Consider the following 20,519-nt stretch of genomic DNA (forward strand, 5'->3'; position numbering starts at 1 on the left):
TATTATATTACATTAACTTAGAACACTATTAATTTGACTTGTAAACATGATATTAATCCTTTTTCGTTTATTGATATTTATCACAGTTGTTTAATTTTATACGTAACCCTTAACATCATTTGGTTTCAATAAATATCTTAGGATATCTAGTGCTAAAATAACTCAGCAATACATAACATATCAATAAAATAATGGTTACATACCCCGTAACGTCAAAAAAAAACAATGAATTAATTATTTACTAAAAAAACCGTGTACTAATATTTATTTACTAAAAAAACCGTTAACCTATTTTGCTTTTATATAAATAATTATATGTTATGCTCATGTTCTCCATCTCCTATGTTCCATCTTTTTCAACCCCTAAAACAAGGAGTTTTCTATCTCAAAAAATATTTCAAATGTTTGGGAGCCTATAACTATAGCTTACGCTCTTCCGAAAACTATACCCTTGAAGCCCATCTTATAACTCCTCCTTTCTTGGCGATTCCTTTAAGGTGTCTCCAGTTAGTCTATATCTATTCGCTTCGCTCTGACTCTATCTTCCTTTTAATTTCTTCTGTACAAACATTACCTGTCCACATCGTATCCATAAGCTTCGTACTAACTAACTGACGTGAGACTGATCTTGAATTAGATTATTCTTATTCATGTGCAATTTTTACTTTTTGTTTTTCATGTATCCAGTATCAGCTTAGTTTATTTTTTGTTCCTGTTTAGTTTCTTCTTTAGAACTATATGTCATATGTATTTTTGCACTTCTTGCCTACCTTATGTAAATTAATACATTTTTCTTTACTCACAGTGGTTGCCTGGAAGATATCGTTCGAAAGCGATAAGGCAGCCAGTTCCCCTCCTTTTCATTTAATTATGTAAAATTTTTATATTGTAATGCAAGTGTTAATAAATAAATAATAAATATGTCTTTATTCTTAAGAAACGCCAATTTATTATACTATTAACTAAAGTCATCGTTTTGAGATAGTCGTATATTGTTGACAACGACATTAAGAATTCGAAACAATTTAAGAAAATGTAAGAAATGGATGTCCGTTACAAAAGTATTATTTATAAGACATCATTCCTTATCAGGCAATAATTCATTTACGCCTTCAATAGATGTTATGTGCATTAATGCATATACACACGACTTATAATATAGTACAAATGAATATATATATGTAGTTACTATATGTATACTATAGATGACAGCTACATAAATGGTAGTGTGGCCTTAAACAGCGCTGTGAACAGACGCCCGCGCCAAATAAAATTATCGACAGTCCAGTGTCGGAGCCGGTGAAAAAATGGAATTAAATTTTTTAACACTTATAAAACATGATGTGAACCACAATGTGAAACAGTGCTTTAAATCCAAAAAAAATTTCAGTAAGTATTTATTTTCAATAATTAAAATATTAAAACAACAAGTAGCTAGTCTAGATATATACCTATTATATACTAATATAGATCCAAGTTATTTTAACCAAAAATCGTTTATTAATTTTTTATTAAACCCGTTTGTAGAAGGTATTCGCGTCCCATGCATACTACCTGCACTTTTTCTATGGGCACATTCCACATTGACTTGTACCGAGTAAAGTTTTTTTTCTTAAAATACACACACAATTTGAAAGACAGTATCAGTATCGTTGAACATTCCTGCAATGCTTAAAAGAGGACTCAAATTGTTGAAAATTAACGCGTGTCAACGAAATGAGAAATTAAAGTGTGAGTTTATATCCTTCTCAACAAAATGTTACGACAACTTGTAAAGTGATTTTGTGGTAGAACTAGTGACGTTTTTTTGGTGCTTAATTAAAACAATAAACATTACGTTTCTTATGACATATAATATATTATTATATTAAAACAACCTCACTAACAACTAACTAACCAGTGTAACCTATTACTAGATATTGATAACAACGGGGTATGTAGTCTAGAACAATTTCAGAAGCTTGATAGTTTTAAAGCATTTCCATCAAAAATTTATATTTTATAATGTAAGAACGAAGTTAGAATACAGAATTGGCGCAACGTTGTTAATTAAGACTTAATATAAACACGATTATTAATGTAAAGCCTAATAATTTTATCACAGAGTTTTAAGTCACCATTAGAAACAATATCATTAAACGGGTCATGTATATTATTTATCATTCAATATTTACCTAATTACGAATTGTATTTGTATACGTGATTCGCGTCATTCTAACTAAATGGGAATATTCATAGCACCAACCGTGCAACCGGTTGCAGTTTCAAGTAATATTTATCATATTTACGGGTGTTATCGTTTATATTGGATCGTAATATTGAATAATTGGAAAAATAATATAGTTTTCGAAAGGCTCTTGAGGTGGTAAGAATAGATTTTGTAATTGTAATTTACGTGTCCGCTTAATATTGTTATTGATATCAGTTTTACACTTATTGTTGGTATTAATTCTATAAAATACAATGCTTACGTTTATTATGTAAGAAGTATGATGATTTAAAAAAATCTCGATACAGAATTTTGTAGCCATTGCTAACTGTCCAAATTATATATAAATATTCACGATAACCTATAATAACTTTTCATTACAATTAAACAAAACCTTTTTAAATATAATAAATCATAAACAATGCTTTTTTACCTATATTATTAATGTAATTTACTTATAACTTAAATAGGAATACTTAAAAAATATATTACTTAAATACATGTGCATGAACTCATTAAAACTAGGGACGTGATGCATAAAATATTCCACTTTTGATTTGGTGTTTGTCAAACAATTAACAATCTATTTGTTACATAAATGTCTTAAATAAGTTTTATAAGTACAAAGCAATTTCAGTCTGTCTGTGGGGTACGTAACAGCTGACCGTGGAATTTGTTAAATCTTGTAAGGTGAGAATTAATCTAATGATTTTTGAACTGTAGTTCACAAAGTCGGGTTCACAATCCGGATAAGACCGAAATAAGCAAGAAGGTTATGAAGAGTGTGTAATTTTTCTTCTTGTTCGGCCTTAACATTGTTTTTCTAATGATAATAAAGGCCCAGTTTCCTATCATATCATTTGTTTTCATCAAATTGAACTTTACTATAAATTGACGAGCAGAGCTCTGACCTAATCTGCAAATCAACGTAGGTTATGTATTGTAAGTATTATGATAACAAAGTTCCTTATCTAGTATATAGATAATACTAGTATTTGCTAGTTAGTTGCACTTACGTCTAGCGTTGAAGTCTTTTATACCGGATCTTAGAGAGTTGATACTCTCTGGTTTGATTCAAAATATATTCCTTTATATATACTTACCTTAATCATATATAATCTTATATCTGAGTTTCTATAATGAAGCTGGTTTAGTTATTTATACTCTGTAAGTTAAATTTGTTAAAATCAAGCAAGCGACCTGTCCCGGCATCGCTCACTTGTACATTCTTTTTTAATATTTTGGAAATATAGCCTACATTATTCAGAGATAATAAAGAATTGTAAATTAAGTTTTCAACCAGTCATATTTACTCATTATAATTTAAGTACCTATAGATGTAAATTGTTTAATTGTTGCAGTTAGCAGAAAAGAAGAAGTAATGGCGATTAAAAGTAAATTTCCGACAAAAGTACCGGTAAGTTCCTATTTATCTGTTTTTTTCACTCTCGAAAAAATTTAGTTTACATCATACATATTATATAGTATAAAGTCTCATTGATTTTCTAAAACCAGGGGCAAAAGTGTAGTGTAGGCATCTGATGAAGTAATACCGCCGCCAGCCAATACACTCATATTGCCGGCTCGCAAGTGCGTTGTCGGGATTAACAATTGTTTATTATTTTCACCACACGACGAAAACGGTGTAACATGTGTTTTTTTGCAGTTAATCGTAGAAAGATATCACAAAGAGCGCAGTTTGCCAACATTGGACAAAACCAAATTTTTAGTTCCCGAAGATATAACAATGTCACAATTCCTAGTAATAATACGCAATAGGATCAAAATTAAGCCTAATCAGGTAAGATTACACTGTTATTAACCCTGTCTCTACTAAGAATGTTTTGTAAATATATGAAAATTTAAAACATTGATCCTTATTATAATTTAATAGCATTGTATTTAATGGAAACTGTCATTTTACTATCACGAAAGGTCAGAGATATGAATTTTCACTTGGAATATTTTAATGTAAACAGTAGTTATTGATATTTAATAGGCTTAGATAAAAGATAACCATGTTATGTATGTAAACAATTCAACAATATATATATATATATTCTATAAGCGCCAGTAATTTTTGAATAATCTAAATACTAGAAAAAAATCAAAAACAGCAGAGCTGCAAACTATACCTATGGGCTGAGGCCCAGGAGTTTGTGTATTTGTTTTGTGATCATTTATTTTTCCTAATACGCAAGAAGGTAAAAAATAAATGATAAATACAATAAAACTTCGCTGTTATACGAACATTATCTAGTGTTATCTACCTACTATTCAATAATAAACATCAAATATAAATCATCAAAACCAATCCATAATGATAATAAAGCACTATGTGCGGAAAACAAATGAACAACGTTATACTAACTCAATTTCCTTCCCTTATTAAAGAGTCTATCAATGGGCAAACCAAAACCTCCAATCACGCATGAAGTCGGTATATGATTAATAAAGACAAATAATTGCTTAGCAAATTTACAATTATCCCGTAGATGTTTCATCTCCGACATCTCTTGACACACCATGACTCTGCTTTTTCCATACTTAAACGTCACAATTCTCCTTAACAGGCGCTTTACCTAATAATCAACAACCGATCCATGCTGAGTATGAGTCTAACAATGGCACAAGCGTATGAGACATACAGCGATGAAGACGGTTTTCTCTACATAACATACGCTTCCCAAGAAGTTTTTGGATATCAGGACGGTGAGTTTTGTATATTTACTTAAGAAGGACATTCAAAATCGATCGATTTTTATAAGGACCGCTCATGGACACCTGTATCGTCAGAGGTCTTGAAAGCGAGTTACCGACCTAATTCAACAGAGTATATATTCAGTAATGGTACAATTCTGGACGTGTATATACCTGCTATCTGTGCCCTCCAAGATGAAAATTTTGAGTCAGACATGCGGTTACATTACAAGGTTTATTTTCCCCGTACGGACAAGTGTTTTTACACACATAGAAATACTTAAACTCATAGTCCCTTAACAGTAGTCTATATAGAAAGTCGAAAACTAAATTTGTATGAAAATTTGTCGACACGAACTGTGATTTTCTTCTTGACTAAGCCCCCAGGAATGTAATATAACGTAATATGATTTATTCGGATACTAAACAGGACCTGCATCTTAATGAAATATGTATTTCATTAATGAAGATAACATTAACCAGATATATCCAATTTCTAGTGAGTAGATATTGCTGCATCCGTCTTTCTACGCTTGACGATAAGGCATCGTTTATCTAATTGAATTAATATTATGTCTACCAAATTATTTGTGCAGATATGACGGGGTCAAACAAAGAGGTTCAAGTCATTAGAGACAGATTTCCAAACAAGATTCCGGTAAGTTTTATCAGAATGATGTGTCAAGGGACTTGATAACTCCCAATATAAATTATTCCTTATATTCTTATATGGCAAAACAATAATGGTTGATAAAAAATGAACAAAACAGACGTAAATATAGTCAACGATAATTAATCATAGTATTTGATTATATTGCTAACAAAGTTATTAATTATAATTTACGAAGCTACGTTATTAGGCATTTTTTTAAATGTGCAGTCTTCATTTTTTTCAATTCATTACAACTAGAAACAACACTTTACTTAGTTTATGGTAAAATTTTAATAAATTGAAGAAAAAAAATCGATGAGTGGTTTAGTTATTATTATTAGATTGAGTCCTAATCTTGTGTTTTAGTTGTACGTGGAAAGATACGCGAGAGAGAAAGAAGTACCAGTGCTCGGAAGGAACAAATTCTTAGTGCCACAGGAACTCACGATGTCTCAGTTCCTATACATCATCAGGACAAAAATGAAACTGAGAGACTCCCAGGTACCCCATTTTATCTACTAGTTACTTCAATTAAACTGAAGTTTAAAGAGTATCATATAGGTATTACGTTCGTTTCAGGGATTCGTTTTTTTTATTATTTCATTTCTAAAACATTTTATTAGATTTTAATCAGAATATTATGAAATTTTTATCCATATTTTTTATTGATTTTATATATAATTATACCTTGGTAGGGTCGCTGTGTCCCTGTGATAAGAACGTTCCGGGAAATTATTATATTTAAGGCGGAGATTTAAAAATAATTTATGATACTGATAAGCTGTCTTCTTTATTTTTAAATGGGGCAAGTAATTAACTAGATAATTAAAATTGTCATTCAATTAGTACAGTAATTACTATGCTACTGTAAAAAAAAACTAAAAGAAACAGCAATTGTTTGCAAACTTTATTGTAGAGCATATTATTACGCTGATTTGTAACTGAAACGCAAAAATTCGATATTTCGAAAAATATATATCTAATATTTGTTTACAGGCGCTGTACCTAATAGTCAACGATAAAGTGCTGGTTAGCCACAGTATGACCATGGCGCAAGCTTATGAACAGTTCCGTGGACCGGACGGTTTACTGCACATCACCTATGCAGCGCAACAGGTCTTTGGCTGAAAGATATTGTAGGTAGGAACTATAGTATCATTTCTCAATCACAAAACAGGTTACAATCAAAAATGGTGCCTCACAAGTTACACTAATTAATCCATGTAGGACTATTTTCTATCTATTAACAATTAAAAGGTTTTTTTCACATTTTATAAGATGAGATCAAATAGACTTGAGGCATACTAACATTACACACACATTTCGCAACGTGTTAAGAACACGTTGATCGGGATAATCGGGAAATCATACCTAATAAAAAGTTACTTCTTATCTTTATATACTCGACATTTATAGCACTTCACTAGAAAGCTCTAGAAACATATAGATAGGCAGGAATAGATACCGTCCCGGACGTCCGTAGATAGCATTGGCGATAGTTTACAAACATTCTCCCACGATGCACAGGCTATAGATAAATAGTGAACAAGTAGACAAAACAATCTGACAACTGTATCTTTTTGTTAGATAATTAATATATATAAATAATGTCAACAAAACGCAAGATAAAGAATCCATAGATAACATAACATCAACCAAAGAGTAAGTTGAAGTACACTATGACACGAAGGAAAAAACATAATGTCAAAATAAATTCAGCCAAGGAACACTAGGATTATTATTAACTAACAGACAAAAAGGTCAAATTGTAAATAAGTATAATCTTATGTATAATTTGAATGTCAGAATGATAGCGACAACATCAACATCAACATCAATCAACATTATATTTAGACATTTTATGTTTAAGTATAGATGTGTATTTCCAATGGATAACTCATCTTTTAACAAACCCCTTTGATCTCGAATTTCTATGCCTTACTTTACTGCGTTGAAAACTTATTACGATCTCAGCTTTTCGTAGCAAGCCTGCGTAGTAAGACATTTAGATAAGTATCATAACAGGCAGTGCAATTTACTTCTGATTAAACCACTTTTCTAAACATTACAAATCTTGCTTAGATCTAGGCGAGTGATAATATTATGAATATTCCATTTGTTGTATGTAGTTCTTTAACCCTTTACGACAACATTCAACTTGTTTTTTTTTATCTCACTTATCTATGCTCAGAATGTAAATAAATATTACAACGAGTTATATCACAAGTTATTATATACACTTAAAGATAAAAATACAATGAACTGAAGTTCTTTATGGATTGTTTTTAAATGCATTTCCTACTTTATTGTAGCTGTAGTATTTGTTAACCGAGTAAACATTTTAAAGTTGAAAACTGATTGCCCTACACGAGTACTACTCACTTATACAAAACTTAACGAACTTGAACGCAAATTTATTACATTTACCGCTTTATATCTCTGCCCAAGACTGCTGCAAAGCACTCGACACGTCGAGTTTTACAATAAATTATATAAGTTTTCCTAAATTCCATCAATGATCTCTATAACCTATATCCGCGAAATAAATAGTTATGAATGGAAGCATAATGTAGGCACGAAATTATATAATAGGAGTGAAAACGGCAACACTGATTCTAGTAAAATTCTAAAAAGGTCTAATTCTTCTTTCTTCTAGAAAATTCTATCACGTATTGTTTTACCGCAGTGAAGTTAAGCAATGGAAAAATATATAGAAAAGGTTTTAGTTTAGTCAAAGTGACGACGAGCTATGATTTCTATTTTTTCTATGATATATATTTTTATACCGGTTAATTAAATGATATACAATTTTTTATGGTAATGTTTACAATAGTATAAAGTGCCGAGGACCGTAAACTGCGTTAATAACAAAATATGAACGATTTATTAACTTGTTATTCCCTGATAATTGTATCTATGTGAACTGGACACATTGTTGATTGTAAGCTATAATAATTATTCTTCGGAAATTGGCAGAGATTAAAGATTGTTAGATCATCAAGTGCTGTAAAATTATTAATATATTATAGGTTGAGACGTGACCAAATCGTTTGGCATTAGTGGGTCACGCCTATAGATTTTGTCTCAAGACCCAGTTGTAACATGGTGGGAGGGTTTTTGATTTTATTTTTGGTTATTACGTCAACAGTAATTATTAACTTTTTAACGCAGTAAATCTGCTTACGTAATACTTGAACGGCCCCCATAACAGAGTTCTAGAATATACGAGGTTAGGCTACAGGAAGATCTTGACTAGAAATACGAAATGAGCTTTTAAACTATTTTGTTACATAACAAGTGAAGTTTCATTTCGACGTTAAATCCGTAGAAGCGGTGTGTACCTCCTGATATAGTATTGTCTTACGATGAAAACCACCTTTAGATTTGGGACGCTACACAAAATAGTAGTAGTATAGTAATCGAAAAATTACAAGACCGTTTTGCTATTTATGATGTTATAGATATCTCGTATCAGTTAAATATCTTCTAAAAGCAACGGTCACTTATTCGACTCTGCATAGATAGTCAAATGTTTATTAGGGGCAATGCACTCCTTAAATTACATAGCCCTTATCGCTAAACGTGTTTGATATTTAAGTTAATTAGCAAATTCGATACCCTAGTTGCAAATCACAAAGGCATATGCTTTTGGCGACATTTTCAGTTGCCAAGGATACTATCTGTTATGTAATATTACGGGTTGTTGCCCTTCTAATCACTCGTTAACTGTTGTTTCCATGCGAATTGTGCGGAGGTGTATCTAATTTCAAATTGTTATCTAATATTATGTGGGTATCAACAACGTTCCTAGTGGCACGATCGTGGTACGTGACAAACTGGGTTCTTTTGCGGTCGTACGTAATAAATTAACAACCTAAATTTATTAGGTATTTATAATTTTGAAATATTTATCTGCTACGTCTACAATTCATCTATGTCTTGACTGTGGTTTATAGATTTGTCTATGATAACTAGATAATGGATATAACTAGCGTATAGTAGGATGTAAGCGGAGTCTAGGTTTATTTAATAACTCTATGTTGTTTTAAAAAAACTTTCGATAATTGTATAAAATATATTTTATTGTGTATTATGCCTGTATTATTCCACAGCAGTGGACATTTTATTTATGTCACAATAATAACTTTATCACCGGTCTTATTCGTAAACATTCGAGGCCTGTGAGATAGCAGCGATTTATGTTCTTTCTACTGTGTACCCCCAAGGGCTGGGCTATAAATCAGTACGGTCGATAACGATTTCTCCGTAGACCAAAGGGCAACAATATTCATTGTATTTTAATCAAGAATGGGTAATTTCCAATTGATTTAAAACGAAACTATTATTACTTTGTCATATCGAAATAAAGATTGGGTTATCTGGGTTTGATGCATACAATTTTCATGCACAGTTAATGTCAATAAGTCATGTGTTAGTTAGTCTACTTAGATTTTTCTGGAAGGTAAGAGTCCGTCCCCCTTCTAAAAAAATTTAAACTATGGTTAAAATATTCATTCATTCTTGGGATAAAAATTCAATTAACATTAGAACATACCTATAGTCCAAAGGAACTCTATATGCTTATATTTAAATGTATTTTTTTATTTCAGATATTCACGGGCGTCAAGTTATCTCCATCAACTAAATATGATATAAAGACTGATAGAATTTTACGATTTTACAATTGTGATTTTAATATAAGTTTTAAATTATAACCATGCTGTAACATCTTTAATGGCAGGTCCGGTTAGGTAAGACCTATTTAACAAAGATTATAAAATAAAATACGGTTTTTGTTAAATGGGATCTGATGAATTTTATATAAATATCAATAAATATATATGATCTCAAAGAACGATCCTCCAGTTATTAAATGACGTAAAAATTATATGAATTTGATTTAATTTAAAATAGTGCCATTGATGTATAAGTGGCAGAGAAATAAAGATGTAATAATGTAAGACATTTTATTAATTTGTCCTAAATAAATAATTGATAAAACAATTTGTTTTTTATTTCATAGATGAATGCGTACAGTACAAACTTTACTACTATTTTGACAAATATTCGTATTAACGTCGCAAACTTACACGTTTGTATATTATAAACATACAAACGTGTAAGTTTACTCATTCATAAAAACCTAAGCTTTGACATAAATCCACTCTTGATTCTTCATGTGTCAATACGATGTTGTTTCTGTCAGGTTCTTCCGTTCAGTTATGCGGATCTCACGTTTTCCTTATAAAAAGTATTCTTTTTTATTGTGTTCAGATAGAAGATTTTACCCGGATTGGGCTTCTCGAATTTATAATATTGAATCATTTGATGTAAGAAATTGAAAACCGTATATACTATTCTGTAGGTGATATGTTTTGTGCAGCAGCAACAAGAGTGTCGTGTATATCTTTCGCATATGCGATTTGAAGTCTTACAGTGTTCAAATATTGAGGGTAGCTTAGTGTTGTTTCCTGAAACAAGCATTTCTAGTTAGTTGGAGTTTTCTGTAGTCCACGGGCGCTTAAACAATGAAAAAATCTTAAATGTATGCGCAAAAAAGTAGAACTGGTTCGTACAATCAAGCAGGAGAGTCTCATTTCTTGGCCACATCCTTGCGGGTAAACGCAAACCTGGTTAGCGCAAAATGATGTTGGCTACGGAACATTCGAAAGTGGATAACATTCAAGCTAGTATAACAACTGTTTAGATAGACAATGAACATGATTTCGGACATTGACTGGCGATCTGAAGTTATTGCAGAGGCAACGCAAGAAGGAAGAAAAGTATAAAAATAAAATAAATAGGTTTTTTTCCTGTTTCAACGATAATTATAAATTTATCAACAGCGCCCCTTGAAACGTGCCATAATATTTAAATAATCTCACTTGTACGGGCCCGGAATCCATTCTTGATGGTATAACAGTAAGCGGAAGATAGTGCGCTGCCGACTGAGCTTGTTGAATACATGATGTTGCTGTCCTCTGAAATAAAAAATATATTAATGAGACCTAATACTGACAAGGTATGTGTTCTTCATTACCTATATAGTTATAAAAAAACACATGATAAAATAATATTGGATGTAAAACTTTTTATATGGAACACCACGTAACTAAATGGAAGTAGGAGAATATGTTTCTGTTGCAGTTTGAATATATAAATAATGGCAGGCAACACTTGTTACATGTGAAGAAAAAGTTTTAGTTTCGAATATTGGAATAAATTGTATATAAAAGATTGTTCTCTGTTATGTTTTTGTACTTCTCTTTAAGACTAGAAACAACCTAGTGATATATAAACGTAAATTATTGTAATAAATTTGTAAGTGTGTAATGTTTCTAATATATATATATATATATATATATATATATATATATATAAAATAGTCCCCTCAAAGTTGGAACCGTTCATGTGGAACATATACACATATTATCGAGAGAAAAAAATGTTTTGAAAATGTGTGCCGTCCGTCTCTGTACAATACTACTTCTCTTTCCAGATAAAATAAAATTTTGCATTGATATGTTAAGGAAATAGCGATATGTATAAATGTCAAACCAAGAAATAGTTGCAATAATGAATTGCATAATACAGAAAATACTTCAATTCTACGGAATATGTAACATAACTTCAAACGTTATTTGAAAGCTGTAAAGATCTCTTATAAACCTCTTCAACGGAAACAATTCCCTCGTCTGATTCATAACAGGCAATTAGGGAAGCAACATTTTTGCTAATCATTTGAATAAGTCAATATTTGTAAAAGATAAGTGCATCAAGAAGTTTCCTTTCGATAAGATCCTATTGTGTTATTGTTGCTATTTACGTATGAATGTGTTATCAATTAGTTATTGACAAAATTGACTCTAAGCAATCGTATGATGAGCATCTGAGTGTATAATTTTACAAGGGTTACGCGTTCAAGGATTTTAAACTCTAATTCTTTATCTTAAAGACTAAATCAGATGGATGGAAAATCTAAGGCACGTAAGAGTCATCACCTACGTGTCTATTAGAAAAAACAAATGATGAAACAGAAGCCGCCACTTGTGTGTTTGGGGATAAGTTTCATACATCTCTCTGGATGTAGAAATCTAAAGGATTTTCTTTGCCCATTGGATAAACTTACCAGGCGTATAACATTAAACATCTATTCGGTCACATGTCATGTACTACTTTTATTACGATTCATATTGGTTTTATGATTATGAACAAAGGTTAATTCGATAAAGCGTCGTGCATAATGATCTTATTTTTACTTTTATGATAAATAGATTTCGGATAGTAGATTTTTTTGATTTCACAATCAATCGCTTACTAGACAATACACATATATTAATAAAAATTACAAGAAATTTATAATACACAGTTAATATAATTTCTTTATTCTCTTGCGCAGTATAATTTTCGCTTGTTTCCTATTATATTGCAAACATTTCTTTAAAATAAGAAGTGACAAAAGCTTGGCGACTAAATCTAGTCCACTTTAACCCCAAGACAACACAAGTTTGCGTGTTTCTGCTATAAAACACCCTATGTTGCTACTCTTCTCTTCGAAGACACTCTTCTTACAACCTCAGCTATCACCGGTATACTGGGGGTTCACATATCGAATGACGAGACCTCTAAGAAGCTTGGTGTGCGCAGCAAGGCACGACGGTACTTTTCCGGGCCACCACTTGCAACTCTTTAAATAATAATAAGCTTCCTAATACTAGCTTCTACTTGACCGTATTCAACGAAGAACGATTTGAATAGTCGACGACCGACAGTGGCTTGATACCTTGGCGTCGCATTTACCATGGGGAACACTCCCCATTAAATAAGTTGTTACATTAATACGTGCAGAGAGTTTGACATCCGATGATCTGTCAAGGCAGAATACGAAATTCCACCCGTATCACCTTGACGTCAGTCTTTCCACAAATGACCATTTTTTAAGGCAGTTTTTACCGCGCACCACCACTATTTGGAACCAGCTTGCTACTGAAACGACGTGAAACCAATTCGACTTAGGGTCCTTCATGAAAAGAGCGTACCAATTCTTAAAAGGCAAACTTAAAGGTCAAACCACAAAGAAATTCCCTCGATAATTTGTTTAGTCTATATGAACATCGCTCAATTCCGGATTGTTGTTAGTTACAATAAATGGAATAAGCAAAGGCATTAGTGATATCCATGAGTTACTGAGATAGACGAGGTCAATAGTTTAATGGTTGCTTAGACGTAACTAAACATACATGTTTACTTCTAAGTTACATAGTAACAGATAGGTATCATTATATTTACTTGTTTGTATATATGAAATTTGACTAACAAACCATTAGTAGTTTGAAATATAGAGCCCCGAACTTAAAACTAGAAACTAGAAAGAACATTCTATATAAGATTTAAATAAAACTATTACTTTAAAGAATACAAGCCAACAGCTACTTTTTAAGTCAGTAGAAGCTTTTTAGGAGAGGAGTCTAAGTGAGCGATTAATAGGAAGACATCGTAACGAAACCAACGTTGTGCTATGACTTACTTTGACTTGACTTAAGTTGGGGATGGATAAAGAACAATTATTATGAAAACGGATACTAAAATCTGAGCATAAAACTGACTGTTGTTGCGCCACTGCTAGTTTTGGGTGTATTTATTTCAAAAATATACATTACATAATTAAAATAATGATTGTAATATATTTTTGTAATGTGAGTGCATGTACAACATAGATGTATTAACTATATAATGTATAATCAAGAAAACCTATTTAATTGAATTATGTCTTATCTAAATAGGATAATTTAATAATCGCCGATGACGTTAATCGAATCACATTATATTTTATCTAAAGGACAAGCAAGTTCATGCTAATCATGGTTGGGCTAGGTTAATTTTTCTTCAGGCTGATTCCGCCAAGGCGCACAGTGGGCTCGTAGTGGACTGAGAGATTTATGAAATGTGACTTTGATTTCAATGATATATTTTTACATAGCTATTTTGCGTTGTTAACCATATTACACATTTTTTTATGACTTTTAATTAATGTAATCATAAAAACAACGTTATTCTCAAAAGCTCTCAAGAAATTATTACCTGGCTATTATAATTGATGCTATAGGATAAATTGAACTAAATCTCTAAGAGCGTTATTATGCGCTTTTAGAGATGTGAGAAACTTACACTTTTGCACATCACCCGAGGTAAAGAACAAGGAGCGTTTTGTTTATAGCGATTCCCCGGTAGGCCTATGATACTAGAGTGTCACAATGCGCTGGAGGCAGTAAGACTGACAAACAGAGTTACCCTACAGTGAATAAAGGGACACAGTAGATCTCGCGACAATGCTGCTGCCGACAAACTTCCGAGGAGAGGCTCCGGAAAGAGGCCTGCTGGCCCGTATCTGCTCCTTCCCTTGCCCTTCTCGCAAGTGCGAACTTAGATTCGCTAAAGATCTGCAGAGCTCCAACAGCAAAGATGGTCGCGAAGGACGGACAGTCCAAAATGGCTCTGCCAGCAGTTAACCCGCAATTGACAAAGCGACTTCTAAACCTAAACAGAACTAATCTCAAAACAATGATAAGGACAATCACGGGCCATTGTCTACTTAATAAACATCTTTTGGTCCTGGCCGCGACAGACAGCCCCATGTGCAGAGGCTGTTTCAGCGCAGAGGAATGGGTCACCCACGTAGTCCTGGAATGCGAAGCTGTGGCTAAACAACGTGAGAAATCTTCGGAACAGTGAGGTCGGTCCGTGAAGCCTACGAAGTGCCCAGGAGGCTTCTGTGCTTTTGGAAGGAGTTAAGCTGGCTTAGTTAGCCACGACTTTTCAACTTACCTACTGAGAGTCTAAGTGCCGAAACTGAGTCCACCACCCATTTACCATTAACCCGGTAGGCCTAATACATTTTTATTTCATCACTCTTAGGTTGTGATTGGGCAAGGAGATTAACGTTGATGATGAGTTATTCATTCTAATAAGGGAAACTTCGGAACAGCTACTTAGATTAAATTAGTAGTAATCTAAGTAGCTGTTAATTTATTAATAATAAAGTTAGATTATATTAGTACTAGATACTAATATATATAAAAAATCTAGGTGGTGAGATTTTAAAACGAAAGTCGAAGTGAGTCTAACGGAGATGAATGTGATCGTATGTGATTGGACTATAAATTTTATTGTTAAGAAAAAAATACAATTAAAAGGTGACTCATAATTTGAACATTAAAGAGGAGCCGAAGCAGGAGACCCTACATGCTAAATTACAACAATGCAAAATAGCAAACAGTGTTTGCTTTTAATAAATTCAATGACTGAACTAAGATCATGATTTGTTTGATTTTCAAGACCCTTTGAGATTGCAATACTCATAATGTTTCAGCATTTGGAAATTTTGTTTTGTTACACATTTTCCTTCATAATTAAGCAAATCTGTTTCCAACACACATCATATTACTTTTAATTATAGATTCATTTGTACATTTGAAACAAAAGTCTAATACTTTATATTCAGTTACTTAATTAACATAAAATAAACCAGTTTAAAATAATACTAACCAAATGAAGCTCCATTTGATCACAGAGTGAAAAAAATTCTTCTAAATTTTTGTCAAACCTTGCACCTGGAGGCTCGATGGATTTTCTGAAATAATATTTTTAAATTAAGACATGAGTAATGCTCAGATCGAAATAATGTAGACAAAAAATAAAGAGACAGGCAATACATGAATTCATTTATTTATTAAAATACAAATATTTATGCCCTGCCATAAATTTTAAAACCAAATTTTGTCTACTGTGTGATAAAATAATCAGTTATCATCAGGAAGATGTTATGTCAATATTTTTAATATAGGTTAGTAAGAATTACACTTAGCATGTTTTTGCATGCCAATAATGCTTAAACTGCAATTGTTGATGAAAAAAATTATAACAGTTTGTTTAATTAAATAATTTATATTCCCATAAAAAACTGCAACAAATATTAATTATGTAATTTAATACTCACTGAGTATTTGAGTCCACATTGTGATTGTGATGTAATATTTGGGCCGCTGATTTTAATGTCACCTGAAATATTAATATAATAGTAAGTTAAAGTTTTATTAAACCTTTATAATAGTTCTGTGGATTACAATATATTAATATTTGAGTTCTTCAAGGTAAGAAAATACATTCATGTCTCTCTACTACTTATAGTTACTGGTTTTGTATTGATTAAGATTACCATTATTGAAAAAGGCATACTTACAGGTAGACATTCTCTCAAGGAACTCATCAATGTTTTAACCTTTGTAATATTATCCATTTTGTCCTGTTGGGTTTGCTGTGGCATGGGAGCTGGTGCCATTTGATGAGGAGGTTGCTGCATTATCTGACCGCATACTGGCATTTGCATGGGCGGTGCAGCACCCATAGGTGGACCAGGGTTCATTCCACTATGCATGCTCATTTGATTCATTTTATACTTTTAATTCATAAACACAAATTCAACAATGTTTAAGTAACTGTTTAAGTAACACTTTTATAACTAGTCGATATGGTTAACCTTTATGAAAAAAATAAAAAGTTGTTTTAAATTTTATTGTTTACAAAATATTTAATTTGTATTAGTATTGACTATTGGCTATTATAAAAGTCAGTTCCATTTGTCATTATGAAAATGTCATATAACTCTGAATTCTATTTTTCTGTGCCATATGTCTGTCACTATCACCCGCCAATCGTCACACTTTTAAACTTTTATAGTAAATAGCAATAATATTATTTGTTTTAAGTATTACTATTTAATTCTATTTTGTTATCATACGTCATCATTTCATCATATTTTGTCATTACACGTATATCAACTAATTGTAATGACCTCTCAGTTTAAAATATTAAACGCCACTGAATTTTGGCAAGTAAGTAGCTATTCATGTATTTCTTAAAGTAAAATTAGTTAATAGTAGGTAATAGCCACTCACTTTTTTTAGAAAGAAAATAGTTTTCCTGCAATACCTACGTTTAGTCAAAGTCTTGATAATGTACTTGGAAATAAAGGAATCCAAGTGGGATCTATAACAGAACTATTAGGACTTCCAGGCTCAGGAAAAACTCAATTATGGTCAGTATTCAATATAAATGAATGTAAAACTTATGTATTTAGTTACACATTTAAATTTATTGATTTTAGTGCTTTATTTATTCAAAATTATTAAGGATTTTATTTTTTAAGTTAAATACCGTATATTAAGGATTTTTTTATTACCCGTTTTACTACTAAAACTGCGTGACTTAAGTTACTTATGCATTACTAATGCAACAGCTTTATAAGCAATTAGATCATTCTAATTAGATGACAGTTACCAATATAAGTCCCTAAGCATAGGTTTTTATTTATTTATGTGCCTTGCTGAACTTTATAATTTATGAACTTATTAGTTTACAGCTGTGTGCATCAGTTCAAATACCAACAGAGCTTGGAGGTTTGGATGCTGAAGCTCTATACATTGACACCAACACAAATTTTACTATAAATAGATTTAAAGGTGATTAAACTAACTTTTTTCTTATTAAACAACTTATATTCTATAAAGATAGCACTTGTATTTGAAGTATAGTGTACAAGACTATGTAAGGTATGTTAACAGTATTATAATTTAATATTCAAAAAGGGTCTGTGTGATTATAAGGCATTTGTACAGTGGTAAGATTCATAACTATGTACATATTTGATATAAAATTCTAATCTGTCTTCAAAAAAATAATTAGTATTTAATAAATAATTTCAGAAATACTCTCAGCAAGTATGGAGAAATGTCGAAATATATTAAATACTGCTAAAAGTAACTGTGAAAGTGATCATTTGAAGAGATTGCACTATGTGAATGCATTTGGTCTGGAAAAATTTTGCAGTTTGATATACACTTTACCACAATTAATCACTGAGAGACCAAATGTAAGTTTTTTGGAATACTAACATTTGGTACTGCTACAAATAAACTAGTGTGATGAATTAAGTTATAAAAGTTTAGTTCTTTGTGCATGTGCGTTAAACAAACTGAGAAATAAGATTAATTTAAAGATATTTGGGGCAAGTAGGTGATCAGACTTATGTGAAAACTAGTCACAATTAATGTAGAGTCCCTTGAAGACCTCTTAAGTTTTCTACTTAAAGGATACTGAAACCAATCTAGAAAAACTTCTCTCAGTTTGGCATTTGATAGTTTTCTTACTACAGATGCCATAAAAATTCAGGGTAAAATATCTAGCGAAAGAACTGACAATTTGCTGCAATTAATCTCATTATCATATTTACCAAGACATAAAAACCAATTTAGCTACAACATTCAACTGTATTATTAGCTGTTTTTTTTTTGCTTATTATTCTGTTTACAATAATTGTTGAACATTCTTGGACATTTTCATCTTTTAAGCTTGTATGGTATTTGTTTATTATAGGTGCGGTTAATCATTATAGATTCAATAACATTCCCATTCAAAGACGGTATTGCACTCAAGCAGCGAACTGGTGTCTTATTTCGACTATCTGCAGTGTTACAAAAGATTTCTGTAGAAAACCAAATTGCAGTAAGTTAAATTGTAAATTTCCTTGGAATGTCATCCTTGATACAACCTCTTGGGCTTATATATATATATATAGAATATTGTTTTGATAATTTAATGGTGGTAGTCTGAAATTCTGAATGAGTTATGGGAAGCTGGTACATCAGAGCATTATCGCATCTGTTATATTGATATTTCTTTAATGAAAGCTTAGCTGGGAAGCAAACCCAGGTACTGCCACTCAGTCAGGAGGTGTTACATTAAGTTATGATAACAATAAAGTTAATATTCAACTGTTCAAAAAATGTATTAATGTATAAGTTATGCAATATATATTATTAATAATTAAAATAAGATGTCTATAGGCTATACCACCTGTCTTAAAGTTCATAAGTGGTTGTATGCATTCATGCAAATTACGAAAGTCTTTTGGATACAGTCCATTTTGATTTATATCAGGTGTATTTAAATATAGAGAACAGCTTTTGGTACTTTTTTTAATTTTCTCACCTTCAAAAGAGGTTATATATATATTATACCTGTACCCAGATAATAAAATTTAACTAGTATTTTTCTTTACTGTTAAAAATTGTTACTCTTTTAGATAGTAATAACAAATGAAATGAGCACTCGGATAGGTTTGTCAACTGGTTCTCTTGTTGGCGCATTCGGTGATGCATGGGCCCATATATGTAATAAGCGGGTTTTGTTATCAGCGCCAAAACCTTTAGAAAATGAGCGATTTGCAGCCCTAGTCAAGAGTAATAACTCGCCAGAGGCGGTTGGAAAATTTCAGGTAAATATTTTTTAAGAAGCTTTGTCTATCACACAAATAAATCACAGTTATTTGTAATAATTAAGCAGTTTCTTTCAGGCAAAGAAAACAACAATGCTGACAAATTTGTGATACATTTGCCTGTAGTAGTAAAATCATAATAGTACCAAAATTATAAATGTATTAATTTGGTTTCCAAACTGATTTTTAGTAAAGAATTCTTGTTACAGATCACGATTGAAGGTATTAGAGATACTAGTGAATAATTTGAACAAACAACACAAAGAATTATAATGATATAGGTGAATACTTCACTATATATATATTTTTATAGAACAGGGGGCAAACGGGCAGGAGGCTCACCTGATGTTAAGTGATGCCGCCCTTGGAAACTCTCAATGCCAGAGGGTTGTGTGAGGGAAGTGCGTTGCCGGCCTTATAAAAATTGGTAATGTCTTTTCTTAAAGGGGTCCTTAGTCGAATTATTTCGGAATTACTTCAGTGGGCAGCTGGCTAAATAACGCTAAATAACGCTTAGTTGTGAAACGACGGACGTTGAGGTGATACGGGTGGAATTACGTACGTATTCTGCCTCGACGTCCGATGATGAATCTCAGCTGCTGGAATGCCGAAGGGTCTAGCTAAAT

The 20,519-nt window shown here is 31.7% G+C and overlaps 3 protein-coding genes across 5 annotated transcripts; 2 read left to right on the top strand and 1 right to left on the bottom strand.

The window, feature by feature from the left end:
- The first annotated feature begins 1,208 nt into the window (after positions 1-1,208).
- On the top strand, positions 1,209-10,565 carry LOC123710118. Of its 3 annotated transcripts, none has more exons than XM_045661829.1 (8): positions 1,209-1,389; positions 3,571-3,626; positions 3,876-4,010; positions 4,783-4,921; positions 5,506-5,567; positions 5,928-6,062; positions 6,558-6,701; positions 10,172-10,565. In XM_045661829.1, exons 1-7 carry the CDS (start codon positions 1,308-1,310, stop codon positions 6,687-6,689), a joined length of 741 nt encoding a protein of 246 aa, XP_045517785.1. In that variant the 5' UTR covers positions 1,209-1,307; the 3' UTR covers positions 6,690-6,701; positions 10,172-10,565. The 3 variants fall into 3 exon arrangements, with proteins under 3 accessions (XP_045517785.1, XP_045517786.1, XP_045517788.1); XM_045661830.1 differs by having other exon boundaries at positions 6,558-6,697; XM_045661832.1 differs by lacking the exon at positions 1,209-1,389 and adding an exon at positions 1,610-1,731.
- Positions 10,559-17,162, bottom strand: LOC123710119 (mediator of RNA polymerase II transcription subunit 29). Its single transcript, XM_045661833.1, has 5 exons — positions 16,801-17,162; positions 16,558-16,619; positions 16,107-16,191; positions 11,447-11,542; positions 10,559-11,032 (listed from the first exon to the last, which is right to left on the bottom strand). Exons 1-5 carry the CDS (start codon positions 17,008-17,010, stop codon positions 10,916-10,918), a joined length of 570 nt encoding a protein of 189 aa, XP_045517789.1. The 5' UTR covers positions 17,011-17,162; the 3' UTR covers positions 10,559-10,915.
- Positions 17,163-17,291: 129 nt separating this feature from the next.
- Positions 17,292-20,519, top strand: LOC123710117 (DNA repair protein RAD51 homolog 3-like). The gene is made up of 7 exons (XM_045661828.1): positions 17,292-17,452; positions 17,525-17,655; positions 17,973-18,079; positions 18,323-18,489; positions 18,993-19,121; positions 19,702-19,893; positions 20,103-20,519. The coding sequence occupies exons 1-7, from the start codon at positions 17,408-17,410 to the stop codon at positions 20,136-20,138; spliced, it is 807 nt and encodes a 268-aa protein (XP_045517784.1). The 5' UTR covers positions 17,292-17,407; the 3' UTR covers positions 20,139-20,519.

Source organism: Pieris brassicae, chromosome 5 (genome assembly GCF_905147105.1).
Source record: "Pieris brassicae chromosome 5, ilPieBrab1.1, whole genome shotgun sequence".
Classification (NCBI taxonomy): domain Eukaryota; kingdom Metazoa; phylum Arthropoda; class Insecta; order Lepidoptera; family Pieridae; genus Pieris; species Pieris brassicae.

Bases quoted from the DNA above. Each gene is read 5' to 3' on its own strand.
- LOC123710119 (XM_045661833.1), bottom strand. From the start codon at position 17,010: ATGAATCAAATGAGCATGCATAGTGGAATGAACCCTGGTCCACCTATG. The intron at 16,620-16,800 runs GTAAGTATGCCT...TTAATATTTCAG, and splicing joins CCTTGAGAGAATGTCTACCT to GTGACATTAAAATCAGCGGC. The intron at 11,033-11,446 runs GTGAGATTATTT...TGCTTGTTTCAG, and splicing joins TGGATTCCGGGCCCGTACAA to GAAACAACACTAAGCTACCC.
- LOC123710118 (XM_045661829.1), top strand. From the start codon at position 1,308: ATGGAATTAAATTTTTTAACACTTATAAAACATGATGTGAACCACAAT. The intron at 1,390-3,570 runs GTAAGTATTTAT...TAATTGTTGCAG, and splicing joins TAAATCCAAAAAAAATTTCA to TTAGCAGAAAAGAAGAAGTA. The intron at 4,011-4,782 runs GTAAGATTACAC...TCTCCTTAACAG, and splicing joins TCAAAATTAAGCCTAATCAG to GCGCTTTACCTAATAATCAA.
- LOC123710117 (XM_045661828.1), top strand. From the start codon at position 17,408: ATGACCTCTCAGTTTAAAATATTAAACGCCACTGAATTTTGGCAA. The intron at 17,453-17,524 runs GTAAGTAGCTAT...CACTTTTTTTAG, and splicing joins ACGCCACTGAATTTTGGCAA to AAAGAAAATAGTTTTCCTGC. The intron at 19,894-20,102 runs GTAAATATTTTT...TTCTTGTTACAG, and splicing joins AGGCGGTTGGAAAATTTCAG to ATCACGATTGAAGGTATTAG.